Genomic DNA, 24,216 nt, shown 5'->3' with positions numbered 1-24,216 from the left:
CTGTCCCACAGACAGGTTAGACAACTGCCTGACAACATGCAACACGTGATTCTGAGATTACAACTGCATCCCAAATACCACCTTCATTCAGGAGTTTGTCCAATCCTACTGACCGGACCAGAGGTGAGAGCACAATGGTATGAGGGGGGAGCTGCGTTTAGAGTCTGGAACATAAGATGATCATCAGGTCACGTATGGGCGAAGACATCTGTGATTACCACGCATCACCATCAATTGATGACTCAGTTTTGCTCCATGTTGAACACCACTTTGAGGGTGGTAAGAATACAGAATTTACTCTGGGTGGGGACTTCAATGTCTGTCAGCAAAAGTGGCTCAGGTAGCACCAGTGACCAGACTGGCCAAATCCAAAATCACATGGAAAACCTGAGCATCCAGTGGCAGGTGATGAAGAATCCACCAAGACACAAAAACAAAGTGGTTTCTGCCCTCATCAACCTATCTGTAGCAGAAATCAGGAGCAAGCATGTCTAGCTTCACATTGAAGATACTCTTCATGTTTGGGTAGTGGTTTCCACAGATTCACAACCTTGAGCAAATTAATTCCTTCTCAGCTGTTTTAAATCTGCCATCACCTAGCCTAAAACTATGACCTCATGATCTCATTTTAGTTTGCCCCACAAAGGGGAAAATAGCCAGTCTACTTTGTCAATTCCCTTCGGTATCTGACATTCCTGAATTGGATCTCCCCAAATTCTTTGAAACGCTAGTAAGTTTTGGTCTAAACTGTTCAATTTCTCCTCAACACAAGCCTTTTGTTTTTCAAATTAATCTGGTGAACTATCTGCAATGCAATCACATCCTTCCTCAAGTAAGGGAACCAAAACTGTACACATTGTGATGTAGATGTTCCAGGCAACAACTCTTCCCTGCTTTTGTACTCCATATCTTTAGCAATAAATGCCAAAATTCCATTTGCCCTCATTATCTGCTGTACATGTAAATTACACTTCTGTAATTCATGCATTAGGACACCCAGATCCCTCTGCACCAAAGCAGGTTTCATTTTCTCTCCACTTAGATAATTACTTGCCTCTTTATTCCTCAAACCAAAATGGATTGAAGTTAAACTCGATCTGCCAAATTTTGGTCCATTCACCCAAGCAATCCATATGGATATGCAAATTTCTTATTGCTTCATGGCTACTTACTTCCCTACCTATTTTAGGTGTTATCTGCAAATTTGGCTCTACTACCTTCTATCCCTATATCCAAGTCATTAAGATCAATTGTAATTTTTTGGGGCCTGAAGCCCCCGTGGGATGGACCCTGTAGCACCCACTAGTCATGACTTGTCAATTGGAAGGCACTGTACCCTGCAAAGGCTATGGTCTCTGGCAGTATTCCAGGAAATATATTGAAGGCTGGTGCTTTATAGCTGTGCACCTCTGCAAGCTATTCCTGTAGTTACAGCATTACCATCCAACGTGGAAGGTTGTGGAAGTATGTTCTGTCCAAAGAAAGGAGAAAACAAATACAACCCAGCTGAATACACCCTACTTCGACTCTAAAGTGATAGAAATGGTAATTGACAGCAGTATCAAACAACACTTACCTCAACTGCCCACGAGAAGATTACTACTGAGGTTCAGCAAGGCTTGCATTGCTTCTCTCCTCCTACAGCCTGGGCCCAACTAAGGACAAAAGAATGGAACTCAAGAGGGAAAGTTAAGGCAGCTACACTTAATATCATGGCAACACTTCATAGTGAATGCGGCACCAAGAAGCCCTAAAGAAATTGAAATTAAAAATGGAATCATATAAAAGATTTTTCACTAGAATCACACCTAGCAAAAAAGGTTTATGCTCATGGCTGTTGGGAGGTCATTCAGCTAAGCCACAGGGTATCAGTGCAATAATTAAATCAGGAGTAGTGTTCCAACCACCTCCAACAGTGCATCAACTACTGTGCCTACCTCAAGGTAGGAAGTGGGTATATTTGTTGATGATTTTATAATGCTCAGATCTGTGAACTCATCAGATACTTAAAGCAGTTCCTGGCCAAAATGCAGCAAGACCTGGATAATATTCAGCCTTGGGCTGACGTTGGCTGGCACTTGTGTGGTGCCAACGACCAATTTTAAAGAGACAGATTCCAACCACCAATCTTTGACAATATCACCTTAGCTGAATACCCCACAAATCAACATGCAGGGTTCTCACTTCGCAGAAACCAAAATGGAACAGCCAAATAAATACTTTAGCTATAAAGGAGAGGTTAGAGGCTAGGAATTCTGTGGGTACTAACTCACCTGACTCGTCAAAGCCTGTTCACCATTTACAAAGTACAAGTCAGAAGTGAGAAATATATTCTTCAACAACACACTCATCTCAAATTCATTCACAATAAATCAATCCACTTGATTGGGACCCCATCTAATATGCTCAACATTCATTCCCTTCCCCAGACACACCATAGCACCAATGGATACCATCTGTATCATCACTGCAACCATCTAATGCTTCACAGACAGCACTTTCCAAACCCAAGACCTCTACAACCTAGCAAGATAGCCGACAAGGTACACCACACTGAACTGCTCATTCCTACGTGCATTAGGGACAGCCAGTGATACCCACCTCCCATGCAGGAATTTTAAAAAAATGTTTAGAGAAGTATTCTTTGCCGAGTAATTGTTGAAATGTAGAATTTGTTGCTACAAAATATGGTGGAAGGAGAATTCAGGAATTAGATTTACTTTTCGAAAAAATATGACATTCAAGCACATTAAGACAGAACCGTGAACATGGATTCTTAAGCGTCTTGTGCTATTTTAGTTTGGCTGAACAATAATACATTCACAAAATGAATGAATTACTGAGCAAGTATCAACAACCAGTGTTCAATTTTAGGCCTTTTGAGGCTGTGTGGATACACAGACTTGAGAAGCACAAAACTGCTTTCACTTTAACAAGGGTCAAAACAAAATGGCAACTTCCGTGAAGTCTGATTAATATACCTGAAAATGGTGTTCACTCAAAAACATACATTTAAAAATAAAACAAAGTATGCCCAGTGGACTGCATTACTGAAACAGTCTTAAAATATAAAAAACTATTTTCTGGTTATTTTGTGGTTGCCAATTTTTACAGATTAGAAAAAGAGAGTCCAATATTTTGAAAACACCTAATAGCATCCGCATGCCCAAAAGAAGAAAAGTCAGCCTAAATTTTTAGAGCTACTTCAAATGCTTTAGAAAGAACAATTAGCAAACTCTCAAATATTGGGAGTTATTTCATCTCAGGATCACGGTGAGTTTTAAGGACAGGCCTCCTTTTGTAGCAATTACACTTATTTGATTACAATCGAGCAAAACTCCCGAGTTTCTGTTTACAGTAACTCAAAACAAAATCTGGTTTCTCTTCTTGCCTTCTTGAACTACAGCAGTCCTCCTGCTCTAACTTCTTTGAGACTTCATAGCAGTCGGTAGAATGGAATGGCTAGCTAGGCCATTTCACAGGGCAATTGAGAGTCAACAACATTGCTGTGGGTCCAGAGTCACATGCAAGTCAGACCAGGTGAGGATGGCAGAATTCCTTTCATGAAAGACATTAGTGAACTAAATGGTCAGTTGATTCTTAATTCCAGGATTTTTAAATTGAATGCAAATTCCAGCATTTGATGTGGCAGGATTTGAACCCAGACCCCCAGAACATTTCTGGATTAAAAAAGTATATTGATGCATCGCTTCCCCAGGAGGAAACACCTTTTCCACATCCACTTTATGATGAAGATTTTGTACACTTCAATGAAGCCACTCCTCTCAACTCAGCCTGCTCAATCTATCTTCATTTGACAACCCACTCATTCCAGCAATCAATTCAGTTAAAGCTCCTCTCAAACGCCTCTAATGCATTTATGTTTCCTTAAAAAGATTAAAACTACATTTGAAACATAATTTTATGCAGGGTACTGGTGAGACTAAGGATGTTATGCTTCTTTTATATTCAATTCCGCTCCTAATATAGTATCCCAATATCTTAATTATTTGCTGCACTTGTGTACTAACTTGGTGAATCATTCACTCGTACACCTGATCCCTCTACACCTTGGAATTCTGCACTTATTCACCCTTTAAAAACTACTCTGCACCTTTTATTCTTATTGCCAAAATGAACAGCTTCACATCTTCCTACTTTATATACACATCTGCTCGTTCATTCAACTGGTTTACAACCTCATGTTTTTTTTCCCCACAAGGCATCTTAGCTATCTTGGTGTCACCTAGAAGCTTATTTACCATTACTTCACTTCCCTCATCTAAGACACTGATCGCATTGCAAAATGCAGAGACCTCTGGAGCAGATCCTGATGTGACTCCATTCTATCATATTCTGTCAAGCAAGAAAAAAAGCAAACAGTTACGGACAGTATTTTCTGCAAGCCAGGCTGCTAACCTTGTATTTTAAAATAATAAAGTTATTGTTTAGACAACTCCTGTTGGAGGGATTGTATGAAAAATACAAAATGGTCAAGAGCAGCTTTTGAAAATTAAATTCAAATATCATTCCAGGGTGATGCACTGGTACTCAAAGGCTACCATTGTACCTGTGGACACCACAGACACCAGAGTACAGATGTGTGCTGCAACCTTGTCATGGCCAACTACCTGAACCTTTTCTTGTTCCTGGCCACATTGGCCAGGCACTAGGGCAGGCCTATGGGTTTGCCCTCCAAACTGTCCAACCTGCTCTGAAAAGTTTGCCTATTACTTAGAAGCGTGACCTGAAGAGCAACCATAATTTAAATGTACTTCTGTCAAATTTAACAGGGACTGCAAACAAAACCAACCAAAATAAACAAAATATCATTTCATTCACAGAAGTGATGTGCCTTGACAACAAATGAATCTTCTCAAATGTTTGTGGCATTGGACTGCCACATACACTGTTGCTCCTTATAAAAGGCCCTCCACTAGGGATCTTGCAGCCGGAATGTAAAATGCTAGTGAGGCATAGCCAGGTGGAAAACAGAATAAAAAAGGAGCGTGCAGCAGCAGTGGAGCTGCCATTTTAAATAAGGCATGAAGGAATTTCTTGGAGATGGCTCAAATTATTGGCTGCATAATCGCAAGGAATGTTTGGTATTCAGGGCCACTGTCAAGTTCTGGACAGATGGGTCAGCTCATCCAGAAGCTTGCGGTTTGTTTGAGGCACCTCAATCTCCTGTGCATTTGTGGCCTGAGTACCATAGTAAGGAGGTTCTAGATGGTTCAAGCCTTACACTGGCCATTTACTAACACCCTATTGCTCCAATGTCATCGAGCCCACCACTCCTCCATCCAACACATCCAAGTCTAATCACCCCAGCATCCTGAACACTTCCACAAGCAAGCTAAAATGCCACTGGTGAAGGTACAAGTTCTGAACATCAGGTCCCTTACAACAGCTGGCATCTTTATATGGAGGGCACTCCAGCAAGAACTGACCATGCCCCAAAGCTTGATCAAGTCAAATTAAAATGAGAAATTCCTGGAAGGCGGCCTGAAGACACATCCACTCCATAAACTAAAACTACGTTGGAATGATTGCCATGCATCTGGTGGAAGAAAATATGTCAGAGTACACGACTTTGGAGATGGCAACAAAAAGTACAAAATATTGCAGAATCTAAAAAAAGGTGAAAAGTCACTATCTGGAGGTGCAGAGGTTCACCAACACCTGACTATCCTAGCCAAGTGGGAAATTCAATATCCAGTTTAGTTGTCCCAGAAAAATTGAGTTGATTTTCTTTGGTTAGGTTTGGTGACAAACTCCAGTGGAAGGACCAAAGAGGCCAGCTGGTATTGCAGTTAGCAGCATTCCGCTGGTTTATGATCATTCAACCCTGCAAGACAACACTTGGAGCAGTTCTGTCCAGCATTCTACACGAGTAGACACCTTGGTTTCCAACTCTTGTGAATTTACTGTCAGATTCCTCAGCAGACAAAGCTGGATAGCGAGTTAGAAGAATGAGTAATTCTCTGCCTGGACTTCAATGGCAGGGTCAATTTTCTACAGACCAACCTGTAGTTAAAATTTATTCCAGTTGATCCCTATGAATGCAGCTGCAGAGTAGACCTCCTGGCAACACATCCTCCTCAAGGTCCACGAACGTGAATCGCACATCCTTAGCATAAGCCGAAAGAATCACCTCCACACCCAGCCAGCGCAGAGTCAGAATCTTATAACCACTTCTGCAAGGGGAGCTAAAATTGGAAGAAAAGGCCTCCTTCCCTCTTAACTCCTTAAGGATGCCTTGGAAGGAATCTTGGTACCATTGCTTCACATTCCTGTCAATTGCTGGAGTTGGTTTTAATCTCCACAATGTCAAAGCAAAGCACAAGAAATCCCAACTGTTCAATGCTTTCTGAACTCTCAATGACTAAGCTTCTGCTAAAAAAAATTCTGGAGTTCCACTATGGGGACAAGGGGACACAACTGGGAGTACATGGGCACCCATCATCTCATGTGCCAAGTGCTCATAACAGACACAAACCTCTACAGAAGTCACTGTTGCCAAACTTAGATCATCCTATGCAGAGTGCAGGGGATGGTCCTGGGTCGTGAAGACAATCTTATAACACCATAATTTGTTGTTATCTCCTTCTGCATAAAAAATTTATTTGGCATCTTATTGAATACATTCTAAAATTCAAGTACAGGACATCTGCAGACTCCTCTTCAAGAAGTAACATGCATTATATTTTACTGCTCAGAGTTTAGGAGTTGGAACTTCATGTTGCTGTTGTACAGAATGTTGACAAGGCCACTTTTGGAGTACTGTGTACAGGTCTAGTCGCCCTACAATAGGAAGGATATCATTAAATTGGAGAGGCTGAAGTAAAGATGTACAAGATATTATAACGACTGGTGGGCTTGAGTTATGAGAGGCTGGATAAGCTGGGACTTCTTCACTGGAGCATTATAAGTTGAGGGGTGAGCTTACAGAGGTTTATAAAGGTCATGAGCGTCATAGAGAAGGGGAACAACCTGTCTCTTCTCTAGGGTTGGGAGTTCAAAACTAGAGGGCATAATTTTAAAGGAGATTTTAAAAAAGGGACCAGAGAGGCAACATTTTTCATACAAAGGATGGTTTGCACATGCAATGAACTGCCAGAGGAAGTGATAGACACAGGTACAGTTACAACATTTAAAAGACTTTTGTACAAGCGCATGAATGATAAAGGGTAAGAGGAAAAGCAACAAATGGGACAAGTTTAGTTTGAGAAACTTTGGTCAGATGAGTCGTACCGAAAGGTCTGTTCCTGTGTATATGACTAGAAGTCAATAAATTGGTTAAATAATTTGTTTCACAATCTTCCTGATTACTCAACTATAAAAACTTTCCTCCTAACAGATTTTAACACCTTCCTCATTACTGATATCAATCTAATTGGCAATAATTTCCTTTTCTACTGCCTGCTTCCCTTGGTCAATGAAAAGTTTACATATACACACCTTGTGCCTCATGGAACCTTTCCAAACTCTAGCAAGCTTTAGAGAATTCTAATGCATCTACTACCTCATTGGCACACTTCAAAATTCTGGGAGGAAATCCATCAAGGCTTACGAATTTAACATCCCACAACTCCATGAGTTCACGTATAATCAATAGGGAAGTAGTACTAAATTTTAATAAATTCCTCTCCTTCTTCCATCTTCTGATTTTCAGCTATTACTGGAATTTTTATATTCCCTATAAAAGGAGGGAGTGAAATACTTGCTTATTTAATCTGCTTCTTGCTCATCTGCTATTAACTCCTCAATGTCTATCTAGGCGATCAACATTAAAATTTACTCAGCATTTAAAATACTTGTAGAAATTTACTGTTCCTCATTTCCAAAGAAATTCTAGTTGCTGATTTCTTGAATCACAGAAAATTGTCTCTACTGGACTTAAAAAAAATAAGGAGAGATGGCTACATCTGCTAAAAATGAAACAGAACTGCATTGGATATGGACAAAGGAGCTAAACTCCAGAAAAGGAGTGAGGGAGGAGTGTGACTGTTCTTGGAGTCAAAGCAAAATTTGTCTAAGTTTAGTATCAAGGAGCAAAATTCTTGTCATTGGAAATCAAAGAAAACTCTCTACTAGTTGAAGAAATATGTATGAAAAAGGTAGTGGTTGGTTGTGATTGTTGGAGATCATTTATCTGAATTTCGCAATACTGTTGCAAGAGTTATTCAGGGCTTGGCAGCTTCAATTGCTTCAGTGGCTATCCTTTTGTTATAACAAGGTCAGAAGTGTGCATGTTCACCAATTATTGCACATTACTTCAGAACAATTGGTTATTCCTCAGATACTGAAGAAGCCAGTTTCCATATGCAGCAAGGCCTAGACAACATCCAAGTTTGGGTACTAAATGGCAAATAACAGTCATGTCACACAAGTGCAAGGCAACTACCACCTTCAACAATAAATAAATTTAATGAATTATCTCCTCTTGACATTTAATGGTGATATCAATTGCTGAATTCCCCAAAATCAATATGCGGCGTGCGGGGGAGTAAATGTTGGTATTACTGATCTGAAATTAAAAGGGCCAGCCACATAAATACTGTCATTATAAATGCAGGGCAGGGATTAGGAATTGAGGTGAGAGTGAGTAACACCTCCAGATGCGCTAAAGCCTTTCCACTATCTACAAAAAAAAGTGATGGAATACTCTGCTCTTGCCAGAATAGCTGTGGCTCCAACAGCACACGAAGCTTGAAACCATTAAGCAAAAGACAACCTGCTTTATAAAGTGCTTAAACACGCACTTCTTCCAAAAACAATGCACAGTGGCAATGCATATCACATACAAGTTGCACTGTAGCAACCTGGCAAGGATCCTCTGACAGCAACTACCTGCATTTCTAAACACCTAGAGGATCAAAAACAGGAGACACATAAAAGCTAGGAAATGCTAGCTTCCAGTCAGGTGTCTCCGCATCCTGACTTCGAACTCTGCTCCCACTCCTTCAATAATCAACGTGTAGCTTGATGGCTGTACATGCACCAGGCTCAAAGCAGTGGCTTACCAACATATTTAGGGAAATTAGGGAGGGGTGTATAAATTGACTTAGCTTGTGACATGGATATCCTCGGAAAAAAACAAAAAAAATTGTTTTCTTTGTTAAAGTTAATACGATATCATAATTGCATTCTAGTTAACTCAAGCTGGCTGAAAGAACCCAAAGACGGTGTAATATCACTGGAGTGGCATTCCTAACATTAACTATAGCACAAATTACTTGATCAATGGGTTGAATCCATGCCTTATATAAAAAGGCTAATATTTACCCAATTAGATTCTATTAAGATCAGTTAAAACTGAAAGAGTTAAAATCAATACTAAAAATTCATATAAATGTAACAATATTTTAGAAACTATTAAGATGAGTAACTTGCCATATGCTGTCATCGTGCCAACATAGGGCCCATCTGCGACATTTTGGTTTTCTTCTGCTAATGCTTTGATGTATCGTTTACTTAGGTCCAGAATCTGCTCCCGAAGCATTGTACTGCTTTCATGTTGTGTCCGTTGTTGGATGGTGAAGTGCAGTAACATCATTCCCCATATGAATCCAAACGTTACCAAAAAAAATCCTAGCTTTTGTGAAGATAACTTCCATAGATGAAAGGACGCCATTATTTTCAGCAGTGAAGTTATTCCAGAGTGAAATATGCATAAATAAAGTACATGATCTTATTGGTTATGAACCCAGATTTGGCTGCTGTTCATATGTGTGAAGCTCTTCTTTTAGGAAAATCATCTTCAGTCAAGGAGTTCAGATTCATTTACACAGCCATAACCAGCCTAGGGCAAAGAAAAAAAAATTCACAAAATATTTTTGCGCATTGAAAATGCCACCCATTTTAGAGGCAGGAACATCCAAAAAAGATTTTTCCTTAACAGAAATCAGATTCATCCACTTGTAATTTTAAAAAGTTTGCATTAGTTACAAGAGGTCACCAGAGTAACAATAATTAGGCAACAATGGTCTGCAAAGAAATTTAAGTATTAGTAACATTTGATAATTAAACCCAAATTTAGCTTCCCTTAGTTTGGCATTTTCCCCCGTTTCTCTTGCTAAGTTGGCTTGAAAGTTTTAAATTTTTTGTAAAAGTTCCCAACTGCCAATGTTATTGCAATACCTAAACCTTCAAAAAGGTTCTCTCGGGATATACTCAATTTGTATTTGTAAAGTGCTGCATAATTTGTTCACACTATTCAAATTGCAAGATCTGCTTTCACATTGCAAATAAATCTACACTATTAACAAAGCAAACTTGGCAAGTAAAATAACATTGAGCAAATCACAAATTACTACCTCCTTTCCATTTGAACACAGTGTTCACTACTTTGTTCTACGGGTGGTTTGGAATCACATGGACTCATTGATTATACATGTTCTGTACTGTTAAATTCTGATCACGAATTAACAAGTTACTAATTTCATTGTTAATTGGTGTCCACAAATTTAGCACACCTGTTATACTGAGATTTGCAGGTGACCAGTGACTTTTTAAACTGAAGAAACTAGCTCAAGGCCAAACAAATTATTCACTTTCAGCTATAATTAAAATACACAGTAATTTAACCTTACCTTCCCAGCAAAGGAAAATTAAATTGAATCAGTTCTGCTTCACACCTCACCAAAATTTAAGACAGGACGGACAGACAGACAGACAGACAGACAATCAAATAGCTGCAGAGCAGTTTATGCAGAACTACTCACTCACTTCACTTAATTTTGTATAATTTCCCACACTTCAGATTCTACTTAGTACATTTAAATATCGTACTTGTGAAGACTACACTTAAGTCAACTTCATTTTTCCACATGAAGTAACTACACTGCTGTCTTTTACATATTGTGACGTTCAAATTGTTTCAAGCATTAAAAATACAGAATACTTTCTCATTCAGAATTATTCATTTCTTAGGTCTAAACAGCACAAATGAACCATTAAATGAACACTGAACACAGAAATAAGAGCAACGGAATTTCATATATGTTCTTCAAGCCTGCTCTGCTGATCAGAAAATCTTGGCCGGTCATTGGCCTGAGTGCCACCTTACTACCTGTGCCCTACATCTGTGAACTATTAGAGACCAAAAATCTCTAAGCTTAAATATATTAAGCAATAAAGTATGCACAATTTACCAGGGAACAGCATTTCAAAGATTCACAAGAATTTCAAGAAAGCAACTTCTCATCTTTAATATCAAATGATTGACCTTTTATTTGTATGTCCATATTGTAGATTCACCACTGTTCTTTACTTCCATCCTTATCTGGTCTGGCCTACATCGGACTCCAGATACATAGACATTTGATTGTTGAATTGTGACTTTCTAGGCCATTACAGTAACAAGGGAAATAAGGGATAGGCAACAAATCTTTTTGCCAACAATGGCCAAGAGCCCATGAAAAACCTCCCAAGATTGCCTTCCCAACTGCTTGCTGCAGCTGCATGCTTATTTCACATGTTCCTTGTGCAAATCCAACCAAGATCCTGAGAGTGCCAAACGCTCACACGTCTTTAAAAAAAAAGTGTTTTATTCTTACTACCAGCTGAATAACCTTCTTTTCTCCATATCATATTCCATCTGCCACCTTGTTATCCTACTTAATTTGCATACATCTCTTTGCAGTCTCGAGTTAACTTTATCAACAAATTTAGTTAAGTTACACAGTTCTCAAGTCATTAACATACAATAGCCAATACCCTTACATCAATCCTTGCAGTATTCTGCTGATCACAGCCTAAAAATGTTAAAGTGTCCAAGGCATCCCCATGTCTTGCTTCCTGTGCGTCAGCTAATCCTCCATCCATTTTTACACATTTTTGCAACTCGATGAACTCTCACCTTGCATATCAACCTTTTGGGTATCACCTCAAAATGCCTTTTGAAAATTCAAGCATACAACAGCCACTTGTGGTGCAGTGGATAATCCCTATCTCTGAAAAAGACAGCCTGTGTTCAAGTCCCATCTGCTACAGAAACATTTCATCATATGTCTGGACACAACAGCTCCTTACTCCCCTTTGTCAATCTTAACATTTGAACTTCAAACAAAAAATTGCTAATGAATTTGTCAAAATGATTTCACTTGGGCAAAAGCACGGACTTATCTGGTAATACCACATTTTCTAAACACAAAGTAAAAAGTGATTCAAGTGCTTTCCCCGATGACGATGCCAACCTAAGACTTGGAGTAAATCATTTTATCTTTCTGCCTCCTTTCTTCAATAACAGAGTTCTATTAATTTCAAAATCAGATGGACTGCTAAGGAAGTTTGGAAAATCATGGCCTATGATCTCTGCAGCTACCCACTTTAGAATCTTAGGATGTGGATAAATCAGAGCTTGGAGATTTGCCAGATTTTAGCCCAAGTATTTAGATTAGATTACAATTTAGATTAGATTAGATTACATTACAGTGTGGAAACAGGCCCTTCGGCCCAACAAGTCCACACCGACCCGCCGAAGCGCAACCCACCCATACCCCTACATTTACCCCTTATCTAACACTACGGGCAATTTAGCATGGCCAATTCACCTGACCTGCACATCTTTTTGGACTGTGGGAGGAAACCGGAGCACCCGGAGGAAACCCACGCAGACACGGGGAGAACATGCAAACTCCACACAGTCAGTCGCCTGAGGCGGGAATTGAACCCGGGTCTCAGGCACTGTGAGGCAGCAGTGCTAACCACTGATATTTCTTCTGATATTAACTAATGCAAGTTTTCATTCTTCAGAACACCCTATATTTCTGGCTTGTTACTTTCCTCTCCTACAATGAAAACTGATGAAATATTTTCACTATGCCCCAGCCATATTCGCATAAGAACACCTCTTGCATCTGCCTCTGAGACTAATGAAAACTTTAGCTACTTACTTTTTAAAAGCTCTTGCAAACTGTGATGCTCATACTTTACTCTTTCCCTCAAAAAGGTCAGGGTCGGGAGGCAAGGAGGAATAGGGTTATGTCACTATACTTCCATTACCAGTCTAATGCTCTGGGGACACAGGTTAAAATTCTAATCACAGCAACTGGTAGAATTTGAACTCAAATTTATCAAGCCAGAATCATTAGTTGTGTGTTACAGCTTAATGAATTAATTCATGTGAAAATGTTTCTAGTTTATTAATGTTCTTTAGGGAAAGAAGTCTACCATATTCACTTAGTCTGGTCAACATGCATGACTCCACACTCCAGCAACAGGACTGATGTTTAACTGCCCTCAAAATGGTTCATCAAGCCAACCAGCTTGATGGCAGTTAGGGATCAGCAACAAATGCATGTGCTTGTCAATTCAAGAAATAATAAAGTTTTTTTAAAAATCAACTTTGGTAGTTGTTTACGTGGGTTTCTAAATCACTTTGAACCTTGAAGCTTACTGCTACTCTTTGTCTCCAAGTTTAACATGACAAGCTGCTTCTTTTAATCTGCATTCTTAATACAAATATTCACTGAAAATATAGTTTAACTTCCTGAAATGCACTCAAAATTTAAACTATATTCACATCCTGCTCAGTAATTATTTAATTGTTTTTCCTGTCCAGGAGCAGCGGGAGACACAGCAGAGGTGACGTGGAGACTAGGAGGGTGCTGGGAAGGTAAGGATTTAGTATATATTTGGGTAGCAGCTAAACTAGAGATACTACACGTATAGTATCTCTTCTCCCCCCACCCTCCCACTAACTAGAAGAAAAAGACACTGCAAGGTAAGGCTTTTATTTTTTCCTTTTTCATATATTTAAGTGCATTGTTTGGTTTTAGTTAGTTGATATAGAGCTAAGCTTGGAATGGCAGGGGACTTCAGACCCGTGGCATGTGCCTCTTGCTTGATGCAGGAGCTCAGGAAAGTGGCTGACTTTCCTGACTCTAGGAAAGGCAAGATTTGTGAACCGTGGATGACAGGAGAAGTTGTACAACTAGCCAAGAGGAGAGGGAAGCATACAAAGGTTCCAGGTAACTAAGAACAGAATGGGCCCTGGAGGAATATTGGAAGAGTAGGACCAGTCTTAAGTAAGGAATCAAGCGGGCTAAAAGGGGTCAATGAAATAGCTTTAGCAAGCAGAATTAAGGAGAATCCCAAAGCCTTTTATTCTTATATAAAAAGCAAGAGGGTAACTAAAGAAAGGATTGGTCAACTAAAGGATCATGAAGGAAGGCTGTGTGTCGAACCTGAGAAAATGGGCGAGATTCTGAATGATTACTTTGCAACAGCGTTCACTGAGGAGAGGGACATGATGAACCTTGAGATTAGAGATAGAAATTTGATTAGTCTGGATTACGTTGACATAAGTAGGGAAGATGTGTTGGGTAGGCTAGACGTTAAGGTGGACAAATCCCCAGGACTGGATGGGATCTATCCCAGGTTGTTGAGGGAGGCGAGAAAGGAAATAGCTGGGGTTCTAACAGATATCTTTGCGGCATCCTTAAGTACAGGTGAGGCGTCAGAGGACTGAAAAGGTTGCTCACGTTATCCCCCTGTACAGGAAGGGTAGTAAGGATATTCCAGGTAACTACAGACCAGTGAGCCTGATGTCAGTGGTGGGATAATTGCTGGAGAAGATACTAAGGGATGAGATGTATTTATATTTAAAAAAGAATGGGCTTATCAGTGATAGACAACATGGTTTTGTGCGGGGGAGATTAAGCCTTACCAATTTAATAGAGTTCTTTGAGGAAATGACCAAGTTGTTAGATGAAGGAAGGGCTGTTGATGTCATATACATGTACTTTAGTAAGGTGTTTGATAAGGTTCCCCATGATAAACTAAGAGAAAGTGAAGTCACATGGTGTGGAGGATGCTCGAGCTAGGTGGATAAAGAACTGGTTGAGCAATAGGAGACAGAGAGTAGTAGTTGAAGGGAGTTTCTCGAAATGGAGAAAGATGAAAGGTGTTCCACAGGGATCAGTGCTGGGGCCCTGTTGTTTGTGATATACATAAATGATCTGGAAGAGGGCACTGTTGGTATGATCAGCAAGTTTGCAGATAACACAGTTTGCTGGAGTAGCAGAAAGCATAAGGGACTGTCAAAGAATACAGGAGAATATAAATAGACTAGAGAGTTGGATGGATAAGTGGCAGATGGAGCTCAATCCAGACAAATGTGAGGTGATGTATTTAGGCAAATCTAATTCTAGAGCGAATTATACAGTAAAAGGAACAGCCTTGGGAAAAGTTGATGGGCAGAGAGATCTGGGAGTGCAGGTCCATTGTACCCTGAAGGTTGCTGCACAGGTGGATAGAGCAGTCAAGAAGGCATATAGTATGCTTGCCTTCATTGGACGGGGTATTGAGTATAAGAACTGGCAAGTCATGTCAAAATTGAACAACATATTGGTTCAGCCGCATTTAGATTACTGTGTACAGTCCTGGTCACCACATTACCAAAAGGATGTGGATGTTTAGGAAAGGGTGCAGAGAAGGTTTATGAGGATGTTGCTTGGCATGGAAGGTGCCAGCTATGAAGGGAGGTTGGAGTAGGTTAGGTTTGTTTTCATTAGAAAAATGATGATTGGCGGGGAACCTGATTGAGGTTTACAAAATCAATAAAGCAATATTGAAATGAGTACTTATAGTTGCTTTTGTTCAAGGCAGTTGACAAATTTGAAACAAAAGTTCAGCATTTAATCACAATCAGTTAAGCAAAGAACAAAGAAAATTTACAACCCAGGAACAGGCCCTTTGGCCCTGCAAGCCTGAGCCAATCCAAATCTACTGTCTAAATCTGTTGCCCAATTCCTAAGCATCTGTATCTCTCTGCTCCTCATCTACTCCTGCATCTGTCCAGACGCTTCTTAAATGAATCTACCGTGCCTGCCTCTACCACCTCTGCTGGCAATGCGTTCCAGACACCCTCTACCCTGTGTAAACTACTTGTCCTGTGTATTCCCCTTTAAACCTTTCACCTCTTACCTCGAAACCTTGACCTCCCGTTATTGACTCCTTCACTCTGGTGGGGGGAGAAAGCTTATCTCTCTCTACCCTCTCTACTCATTTCAATATTGCTTTTTAGAAAGGATAATGTTTCTAAACATTGTGGAGACAATGGAGGGAAAATTGTCATGAAAGGAGGATTGAAAACATAAAAGAAATACTTTAACCAGCTTTTGAAAGACTAAAATGATTTTTAAAAAGGCAGACCTAGAGAACATCCATCAAATTGATTGCTGGAATGTCATTTTCCCATATACCACACCAGTTCAAGACAAAAAAAGTTAGCTGAAGCTACTCAAATGCTCACATGACATTTTCTACAGGCCTAAATCACTTGAGATCAGGAGTGAACTGCTATGGACTCCTCCCACAATGACAGCTGAAAACTTAAAGCATTGCTTGTCTGGCCAATGACATGAAGAACTAAGGATGAATTCATAAGTCAAGACTTTTGAGTTTAGCTGGGAGAAATAGACAGCTGAAATCTGATTTTAGAAAAGTCACAGTGAAAGCAAAGGTTTACTGCAGACTAACTTCAGGATGTCTCAGAGGGTGCAGAATGTTCTCACAGGGGAAGAGAAGCCAGCAAGAGATCATTGTCCACATTGGAACCAACGATATAGGAAGGGAAAAGATCGAGATTCTGAAGGGAGATTACAGAGAGTTAGGCATAAATTTAAAAAAAGAGGTGGTCCTCAAGGGTAGTAATATCTGGATTACTCCCAGTGCTACGAGCTAAGTGAGGACAGGAATAGGAGGATAGACCAGATGAATGCATGGCTGAGGAGCTGGTGTATGGGAGAAGGATCCATACTTTTGGATCATTGGAATCTCTTTTGGGGTAGAAGTGACCTGTACAAGAAGGACAGATTGCACCTAAATTGGAAGGGAATAATATACTGGTAGGGAAATTTGTTAGATCTGCTCGGGAGGATTTAAACTAGTAAGGTGGGGGAGTGGAACCCAGGGAGATCGTGAGGAAAGAGATCAATCTGAGACTAGTACAGTTGAGAACAGAAGTGAGTCAAACAGTCAGGGACAAGGTAGGACCAAAAAATTAAGTTGCATTTATTTCAATGCAAGGGGCCTAACAGGGAAGGCAGATGAACTCAGGGCATGGTTAGGAACATGGGACTGGGATATCATAGCAATTACAGAAACATGGCTCAGGGATGGGCAGGACTGGCAGCTTCATCTTCCAGGATACAAATGGGACAGGAAGGATAGAAAAGGGAGACAAGAGAGGAAGGGATGTGGCATTTTTGATAAGGGATAGCATTGAGGGAGGATATTCTTGGGAATACATCCAAGGAGTTATTTGGGGGGAACTGAGAAATAAGAAAGGGATGATCACCTTATTGGGATTGTGTTATCGATCCCCTAATAGTCAGAGGGAAATTGAGAAACAAACTTGTAAGAAGATCTGAGCTATCTAAGAATAATAGGGTGGTTATGGTAGGGGATTTTAAACTTTCCAAACATAGACTGGGGACTGCCATAGTAATAAAGATTTAAATGGAGAGGAATTTGTTAAGTGCGTTAAAGACAATTTTCTGATTCACTAGGTGGGTGTACCTATTGGAGAAGGTGCAAACCTTGACCTACTCTTGGGAGATAAGGCAGGGCAGGCGACTGAGGTGTCAGTGGGAGAGCACTTTGGGGCCAGCGACCATAATTCTATTTGTTTTAAAATAGTGGTGGAAAAGAATAGACCAGATCTAAAAGTTGAAGTTCTAAATTGGAGAAAGGCCAATTTTGACGGTATTAGGCAAGAACTTTTGAAAGCTGATTGGAGGCAGATGTTCGCAGGTAAAGGGACGGCTGGAAAATCGGAAGCCTTCAGAAATGAGATAACGAGAAACCAGAGAAAGTATATTGGGTGAAAGGAAAGGCTGGTAGATATAGCGAATGCTGGATGACTAAAGAAATTGAGGGTTTGGTTAAGAAGGAAGCATATGTCAGGTATAGACAGGATAGATCAAGTGAATCCTTAGAAGAGTAGAAAGGAAGTAGGAGTATACTTAAGAGGGAAATCAGGAGGGCAAAAGGGGATATGAGATAGCTTTGGCAAATAGAATTAAGGAGAATCCAAAGGGTTTTTACAAATATATTAAGGACAAAAGGGTAACTAGGGAGAGAATAGGGCCCCTCAAACATCAGCAAGGCAGCCTTTGTGTAGAGCTGCAGAAAATGGAGGAGATACTAAATGAGTATTTTGCATCAGTATTTACTGTGCAAAGGGATAAGATATAGACTGTAGAGAAATAGATGGTGACATCTTGCAAAATGCCAGATTAGAGGAGGAAGTGCTGGATGTCTTGAAACGGGTAAAGGTGGATAAATCCCCAGGACCTGATCAGGTGCACCCGAGAACTCTGTGGGAAGCTACAGAAGTGATTGCTGGGCCTCTTGCTGAGATACTTATATCATCGGTGGTCGTAGGTGAGATGCTGGAAGAGTGTAGGTTGGCAAACATGGTGTCTTGGTTTAAGGGCAGCGGTAAGGACAAGCCAGGGAACTATAGACCGGTGAGCCTGACCTCAGCGGTGGGCAAATTGTTGGAGGGAATCCTGAGGAACAGGGTGTACATGTATTTGGAAAGGCAAGGACTGATTAGGGATAGTCAACAGGGCTTTGTGTGTGGGAAATCATGTCTCACCAACTTGATTGAGTTTTTTTGAGGTAGCAAAGAGGATTGATGAGGGCAGCAGTAGATGTGATCTATATGGACTTCTGCAAGGTGTTTGATAAGGTTCCTCATGGGAGACTGATTAGCAAGGTTAGGTCTCAAGGAATACAGGGACAACTAGCCACTTGGATACAGAACTGGCTCAAAGGTAGAAGACAGAGGGTGGTAGCAGTGTTTTTCAGACTGGAGGCCTGTGACCAGTGGAGTGCCACAAGGATCGGTGCTGAGTCCTCTACTTTTTGTCATTCACATAAATGATTTGGATGCAAGCATAAGAGGTATAGTTAGTAAGTTTGCAGATGACACCAAAATTGGAGGTGTAGTGGACAGCAAACAGGGTTACCTCAGATTACAACAGGATCTGGACAAGATGGGCCAATGGGCTGAGAAGTGGCAGATGGAGTTTAATTCAGATAAATGCGAGGTGCTGCATTTTGGGAAAGCAAATCTTAGCAGGACTTATACACTTAATGGTAAGGTCCGAGGGAGTATTGCTGACCAAAGAGACCTTGGAGTCCTTGGACCTTGAAAACGGAGTTGCAGGGAGATAGGATATTGAAGACGGCATTTGGTATGCTTTCCTTTATTGGTCAGAGTACTGACTACAGCAGTTGGGAGGTCATGTTGCGGCTGTACAGGACATTGGTTAGGCCACTGTTGGAATAATGCGTGCATTTCTGGTCCCCATCCTTTCGGAAAGATGTTGTGAAACTTGAAAGAGTTCAGAGAAGATTTAAAAGGATGTTGCCAGGATTGGAGGATTTGAGATATAGGGAGAGGCTGAACAGGCTGGGGCTGTTTCCCCTGGAACGTCAGAGGCTGAGGGGTGACCTTATAGATGCTTACAAAATTATGAGAGACATGGATTGGATAAATAGACAAAGTCTTTTCCTGGGGTCGGGGAGTCCAGAATTAGAGGGCATAAGTTTAGGGGGAAGAGGGGAAAGATATAAAAGAGACCTAAGGGGCAACTTTTTCCACGCAGAGGGTGGTACGTGTATAGAATGAGCTGCTAGAGGAAGTGGTAGAGGCTGGTACAATTGCAACATTTAAGAGGCATTTGAATGGATATATGAATAGGAAGGGTTTGGAGGGATATGGGCTGATGGCTGGCGGGTGGGATTAGATTGGGTTGGGATATCTGGTCAGCATGGATCAGTTGGACCGAAGGGTCTGTTTCCATGATGAACATCTCTATGACTAAGAGAAAATTACATTCAGCAAGCTAATCAGAATTGTCTCGTCATCTCGTTAATTTCCATGCCTGCATGTGTCAGCTGTGACTCAGTTGACGGCACCCTCAGCACTGGACTGAGTTCAAGTTGCAGTCTAGATCTTCAGAAAGATCATTTCAGTGCAGTGCTGTGTGCTGTACAGTCACAGGTGCTATCTTTCAGCTGCAATGAAGATGAAACCAAAATCCCATGTCAGTTTGGGTCGATGAGAGATCTTGCTTTTGTCCCCCTGCCATGCCACCCCCCTAAAAAAAAAAATATCTCTAATGCCCTCGTCAATATTTACTAAAAACTCATATCACAAAAACAAAAAAAAACTTATCACATCACAGAGTTTAGTGTGCGCCAAATGGACTTGAGTTTCCTACACCACATGGACTACACTTCAAAAGTAGTGTAGTTGGTGGAAGCATTGTTGAAAGGAAACAAGATGAAAATATTAGAGAAAAACAAATCCTACAAATATATAATGAAAGGCAGAGATGAAATAGGCCAAGTCAGAAGGGATTTGTCAGATTGTACCAGTTTCTGTTAATTTAAAACCCCCTTAGAGAAAAAGCATCAGATGCAAGAGAAGTGCACTGGTGGACTAGCTACAAAAGGACAGGAACAATTGAATGTACTATCTATAAATTTAGCTATGCCACCACAAGGCAAAGATGCAGGTTTGTTAGAAGCGTGCAGAGTAGATGGATGGATAACCACTTCAAAACATGGAACTGCATCCAATGGTTAAGCACTCGGGCAATGAATGGCTGGATACCAAAGTGAAACAAAGTGTAGCAATTCCGGATAACAAGGATACAACCCAACTAGATTTGTTTGATCAATCTATACCACAATCCATACCAGAATTAATTGCAGCACTCGGAAATAATGTCGCAACAGGCTAATCAAACATATCAATTAGTTTTCAAGGTTTGCACTTTGGCAGAAGTTAAATTGTGATAACCATACAAACGTACAATACAGTTGCAGCCATAATTTGTATTTATACAGCAAAATTTCAAAAACAAAGAGTTCACGGGAATATTCTCAGGTAAATTTTGACACCAAGACACGCACAATATTTGGACAGGTGATCAAAAACTTGGTCATGAAGTAGATTTAAGGAGTGCCTTAAAAAGGAAAAGGCATATGGCAATGGAAAGGTTTAAGTGAAACTACTGGAGAAAGTTCTGAAGGACAGAATTAATCTTCACTCAAAGAGGGAAAGTTTGATGAAAAATAGTTTGCATAGACAGACACATGTCATGCCTAACATTTTGATTGAATTTTGATGGTTCGTGATCAGGTGTGTAGATAAAGATAGTTTATATGAAAGTCATCAAAACCTTGTGCAAGGTCCCACATGGCATACTGATAGAGGTAAAGAGCAGGAGGTTTAGAAGGGTTTGGAAGAAATATTGTTTTCAGCCAGATGGTGGTGGGAATCTGGAATGCAGAGTCTTGGAGGGCAGTAGAAGCAGGACACCTCACAAATCTTCCCTATGTGGCTAAGTGCTTGAAATGTCACACCATTCAAGGCTGTGTGTCAAGTACTGGAAATTGGAATTAAGTGCAGACAGGTCAGTGTAGATTCAATGGGCCGAACGACCACCTCTGTACTCAGGAATAAGATGAATAATTTTTGGAGATGCTGTTAGACCAGACTTTGTACTAGTTCAGAGTCCTCACAAAATGGGACTTAAGAGTTAAGAGGTAGGTTGCATTTGCAATCTTCACCACTAGGTGGCACAGTGCCTATACAGGTTGCAGTGTCACAACACTAAAAAGTGACAGTTATCTATGCATTTAAATTTGATGTTACACAGCAAACTTCAAAATGCTTCCAATGCAACCAGGTCCAACCGGTCCTACCACCCAGCCACAGAATGACACCATGAAAACTTGGTGAAAGTGAGGACTGCAGATGCTGGAGTTGAGAGTGTGGTACTAGAATCCGATGAAGGGCTTTTGCCCGAAACATTGATGGGCCTGCTCCTCGCATGCTGCCTGACTGGCTGTGCTTTTGCAGCACCACACTCGCAACATGAAGACTTAAGTAATCTAGCTAGTTTTATTATTAGCATTTTATTTATTCTTGAATTTTGTCTGTCTTGTGCGCACTTGGGGATGAAAGCAATATTTACTTTATTGTTTAATTTTGCTCTGCTTAAGTTACTTATTATTAATAAATTATTTTGCTTAAGCCAAAAATTCAGTGTCTAGAATTGATTATTCAGAGTTCGAGAATGGTTACTCAAAAGTCTAATTAGAAACCCAGAAGGTCAACTTTCTGGAACTTTAAAAGCTTTAGTTTTACTCCTTTGCAAACAGAGGCAGGCAGGCAGATTTAATTCTGTCTGTCTCTGTGTCATAACAATATTCAATAGCATTGCCATCACTCAAACATTCACTATCAACAACAGGGCACCCTTTGACCAGAAACTGAACAGGGCATCCTTACAAAAAAGTGACTAAACCAAGTTTGTGCAAATTCTGTAGTGAGCAACCCACCTATATGGAGCATTCTAGCTCCTCAAATCTGTTCACCACTTCAAGGTAAAATTCAGAAATGCAATGAAATTCTTTCAGCTTGCCTGAATGACTTCAGCTCCAAAACAAAACACTCCAGCAGTTCAACACCACCCAGGATAAAGCAGCCTATTTGATTCGTACCCCAGCAAACACTTTGAACATTAGTTCTCTCCACAACTGACAGTGGCAGCAATGTGTACCATTTACACATTTGGCCTTTAACATGTAGGTCACAATTGATTGGTCAGTTGCAGAATTTCTCACTGCCTGCGAACGTGACTGTTAATCTCGTTATCTAACCTTTATACCACTGCTTAACTTCCATTTCTGGAAGCTGCAAGATTGTGAAAAGTGCATACTCAATAGACTTTGCTGGCTTGTATTGTTTTTTAGTTTGGTCCAGATGGACCATTATTGCAGAAAATGCAAGTTTTTTTTGGTAGCCATGGAAACAAATAAGAAATATCCTAGGAAGTGATGTGTGAAGTCAGTATATTAGTTATAGAAACAGAGGAAGCTATTCAGCTTATGTCCATGCAGACTCTCTGCAACAGTATCCAGCTTGCACTGTTTCTTTGCAGTTTTTCTTCCCCTTTCAGCTGCTTAGCTAATAGGTCAGTGCAGGACCAAAGAAAAAAAACACAGGGTTTGTTGCTGCCCTGTATTCAATATTCAAGCAATACAAGCCAACCAAGGGCTCTGGAAACAAATTGCAAACACTTGAAGGCAGTCGCAACATTTTGGATGTTCCAGTAGCAAGGATCCACAGGCCGACTTGCAGTATGACCGTCACAAACTACAAGGTGAAGCAATAATGAGTGACGAACTCAGACCATATTAAAAAAAACAAAAAAAACAACTTCCATGTCGAAAGGGAGCTTCTTTTCACAACTGCTAAGAGTTTTAACCTTAAATGTCACTAAGGTACATAAATAAGTAAAAAAAGAGAATTTGGAAGGACACTGCAGAGTGATGCATTGTAAATTGAAGGATAATTTTCTCTTGAAAAGCACACTTTAGAGAAAACATGCATGAGCTGAAGGCCCTTTTAAAGGTTCAAGAATCATTTTTTCTAAACCAGCAGCAAAAGCCAGGGCCTGCACTGAAGCATCATCTCTCATTTGCCAATTTGTGCAAGAACAAGAAATTATTCAAGAAATAATTAAAGTAATGATTGAGGTCAGCAGTGCTTTATCCAAAAGATTTTAAGAACAAAGTAGTAACGTGATCCAGAGCATGTCAACTAGTGCTTTGCAGTAGCAAGACAAATGAAATCTTTGTCTGACGATGTCTTTCAGCAACAAGATCTGAGGAAATGCGAATGTTTTTCATTGCAGCTTGATTTTACAAATCCACATGACTGACAGCCTAGCAGATTGGTTTGGTGAGTTCTTTTTCCCCTTAGAGGCATAACTGAAGGAGAACTTTTTTCACAATTTTGCCATTAAAAAAGTGAAGATGAGAGGAAATCTACAACAAATTTAAGAAATACAAGTTTGAGGAAAACATTCCAAATCAAGAAACTGCTTTCCATCACAATTGATGATATATCAGACACAGTTGGCACTAACAAGGCCTCTATTGCAATTTGCAGAAATGGTTCTTATTTCCACTCTGGCAGAGTTATGGACTTTCCTCATGTAATCAAAGTTAAGATTGTAAAGCTGATTTGAGTAAGAGCCCTTCACATAGCGCATTTAAATTACTCAATGAACTAAGCTAACCCTCCAAACTGATCTGAAGTGGACAAGTCAAGAGAAGGGCTTACAAAGAGATCCCGATCTGACACCTGAAATGGTAATTTTTCTTAAAAATCAA

General features: G+C 40.3%; 1 protein-coding gene across 8 annotated transcripts in view; it reads right to left on the bottom strand.

The window, feature by feature from the left end:
- The window catches only part of mgat5 (alpha-1,6-mannosylglycoprotein 6-beta-N-acetylglucosaminyltransferase), a 160,072-nt gene that overhangs the window by 112,096 nt on the left and 23,760 nt on the right, over positions 1-24,216 (bottom strand). For all 8 annotated transcript variants that reach the window (XM_043694045.2, XM_043694044.2, XM_043694048.2 and 5 more), the window contains exon 2: positions 9,397-9,805. In XM_043694045.2, the coding sequence (XP_043549980.1) occupies positions 9,397-9,637 (241 nt within the window). In that variant the 5' untranslated portion in view covers positions 9,638-9,805. The remainder of the gene's footprint in view (positions 1-9,396; positions 9,806-24,216) is intronic.

This window comes from Chiloscyllium plagiosum, unplaced genomic scaffold (genome assembly GCF_037043375.1).
Source record: "Chiloscyllium plagiosum isolate Xiang-an unplaced genomic scaffold, Cpla_swu_hap1 HiC_scaffold_7, whole genome shotgun sequence".
NCBI lineage: Eukaryota > Metazoa > Chordata > Chondrichthyes > Orectolobiformes > Hemiscylliidae > Chiloscyllium > Chiloscyllium plagiosum.
Note: the sequence above shows the minus strand (reverse complement) of the source record. Positions and strands in the feature narration are given on the sequence as shown.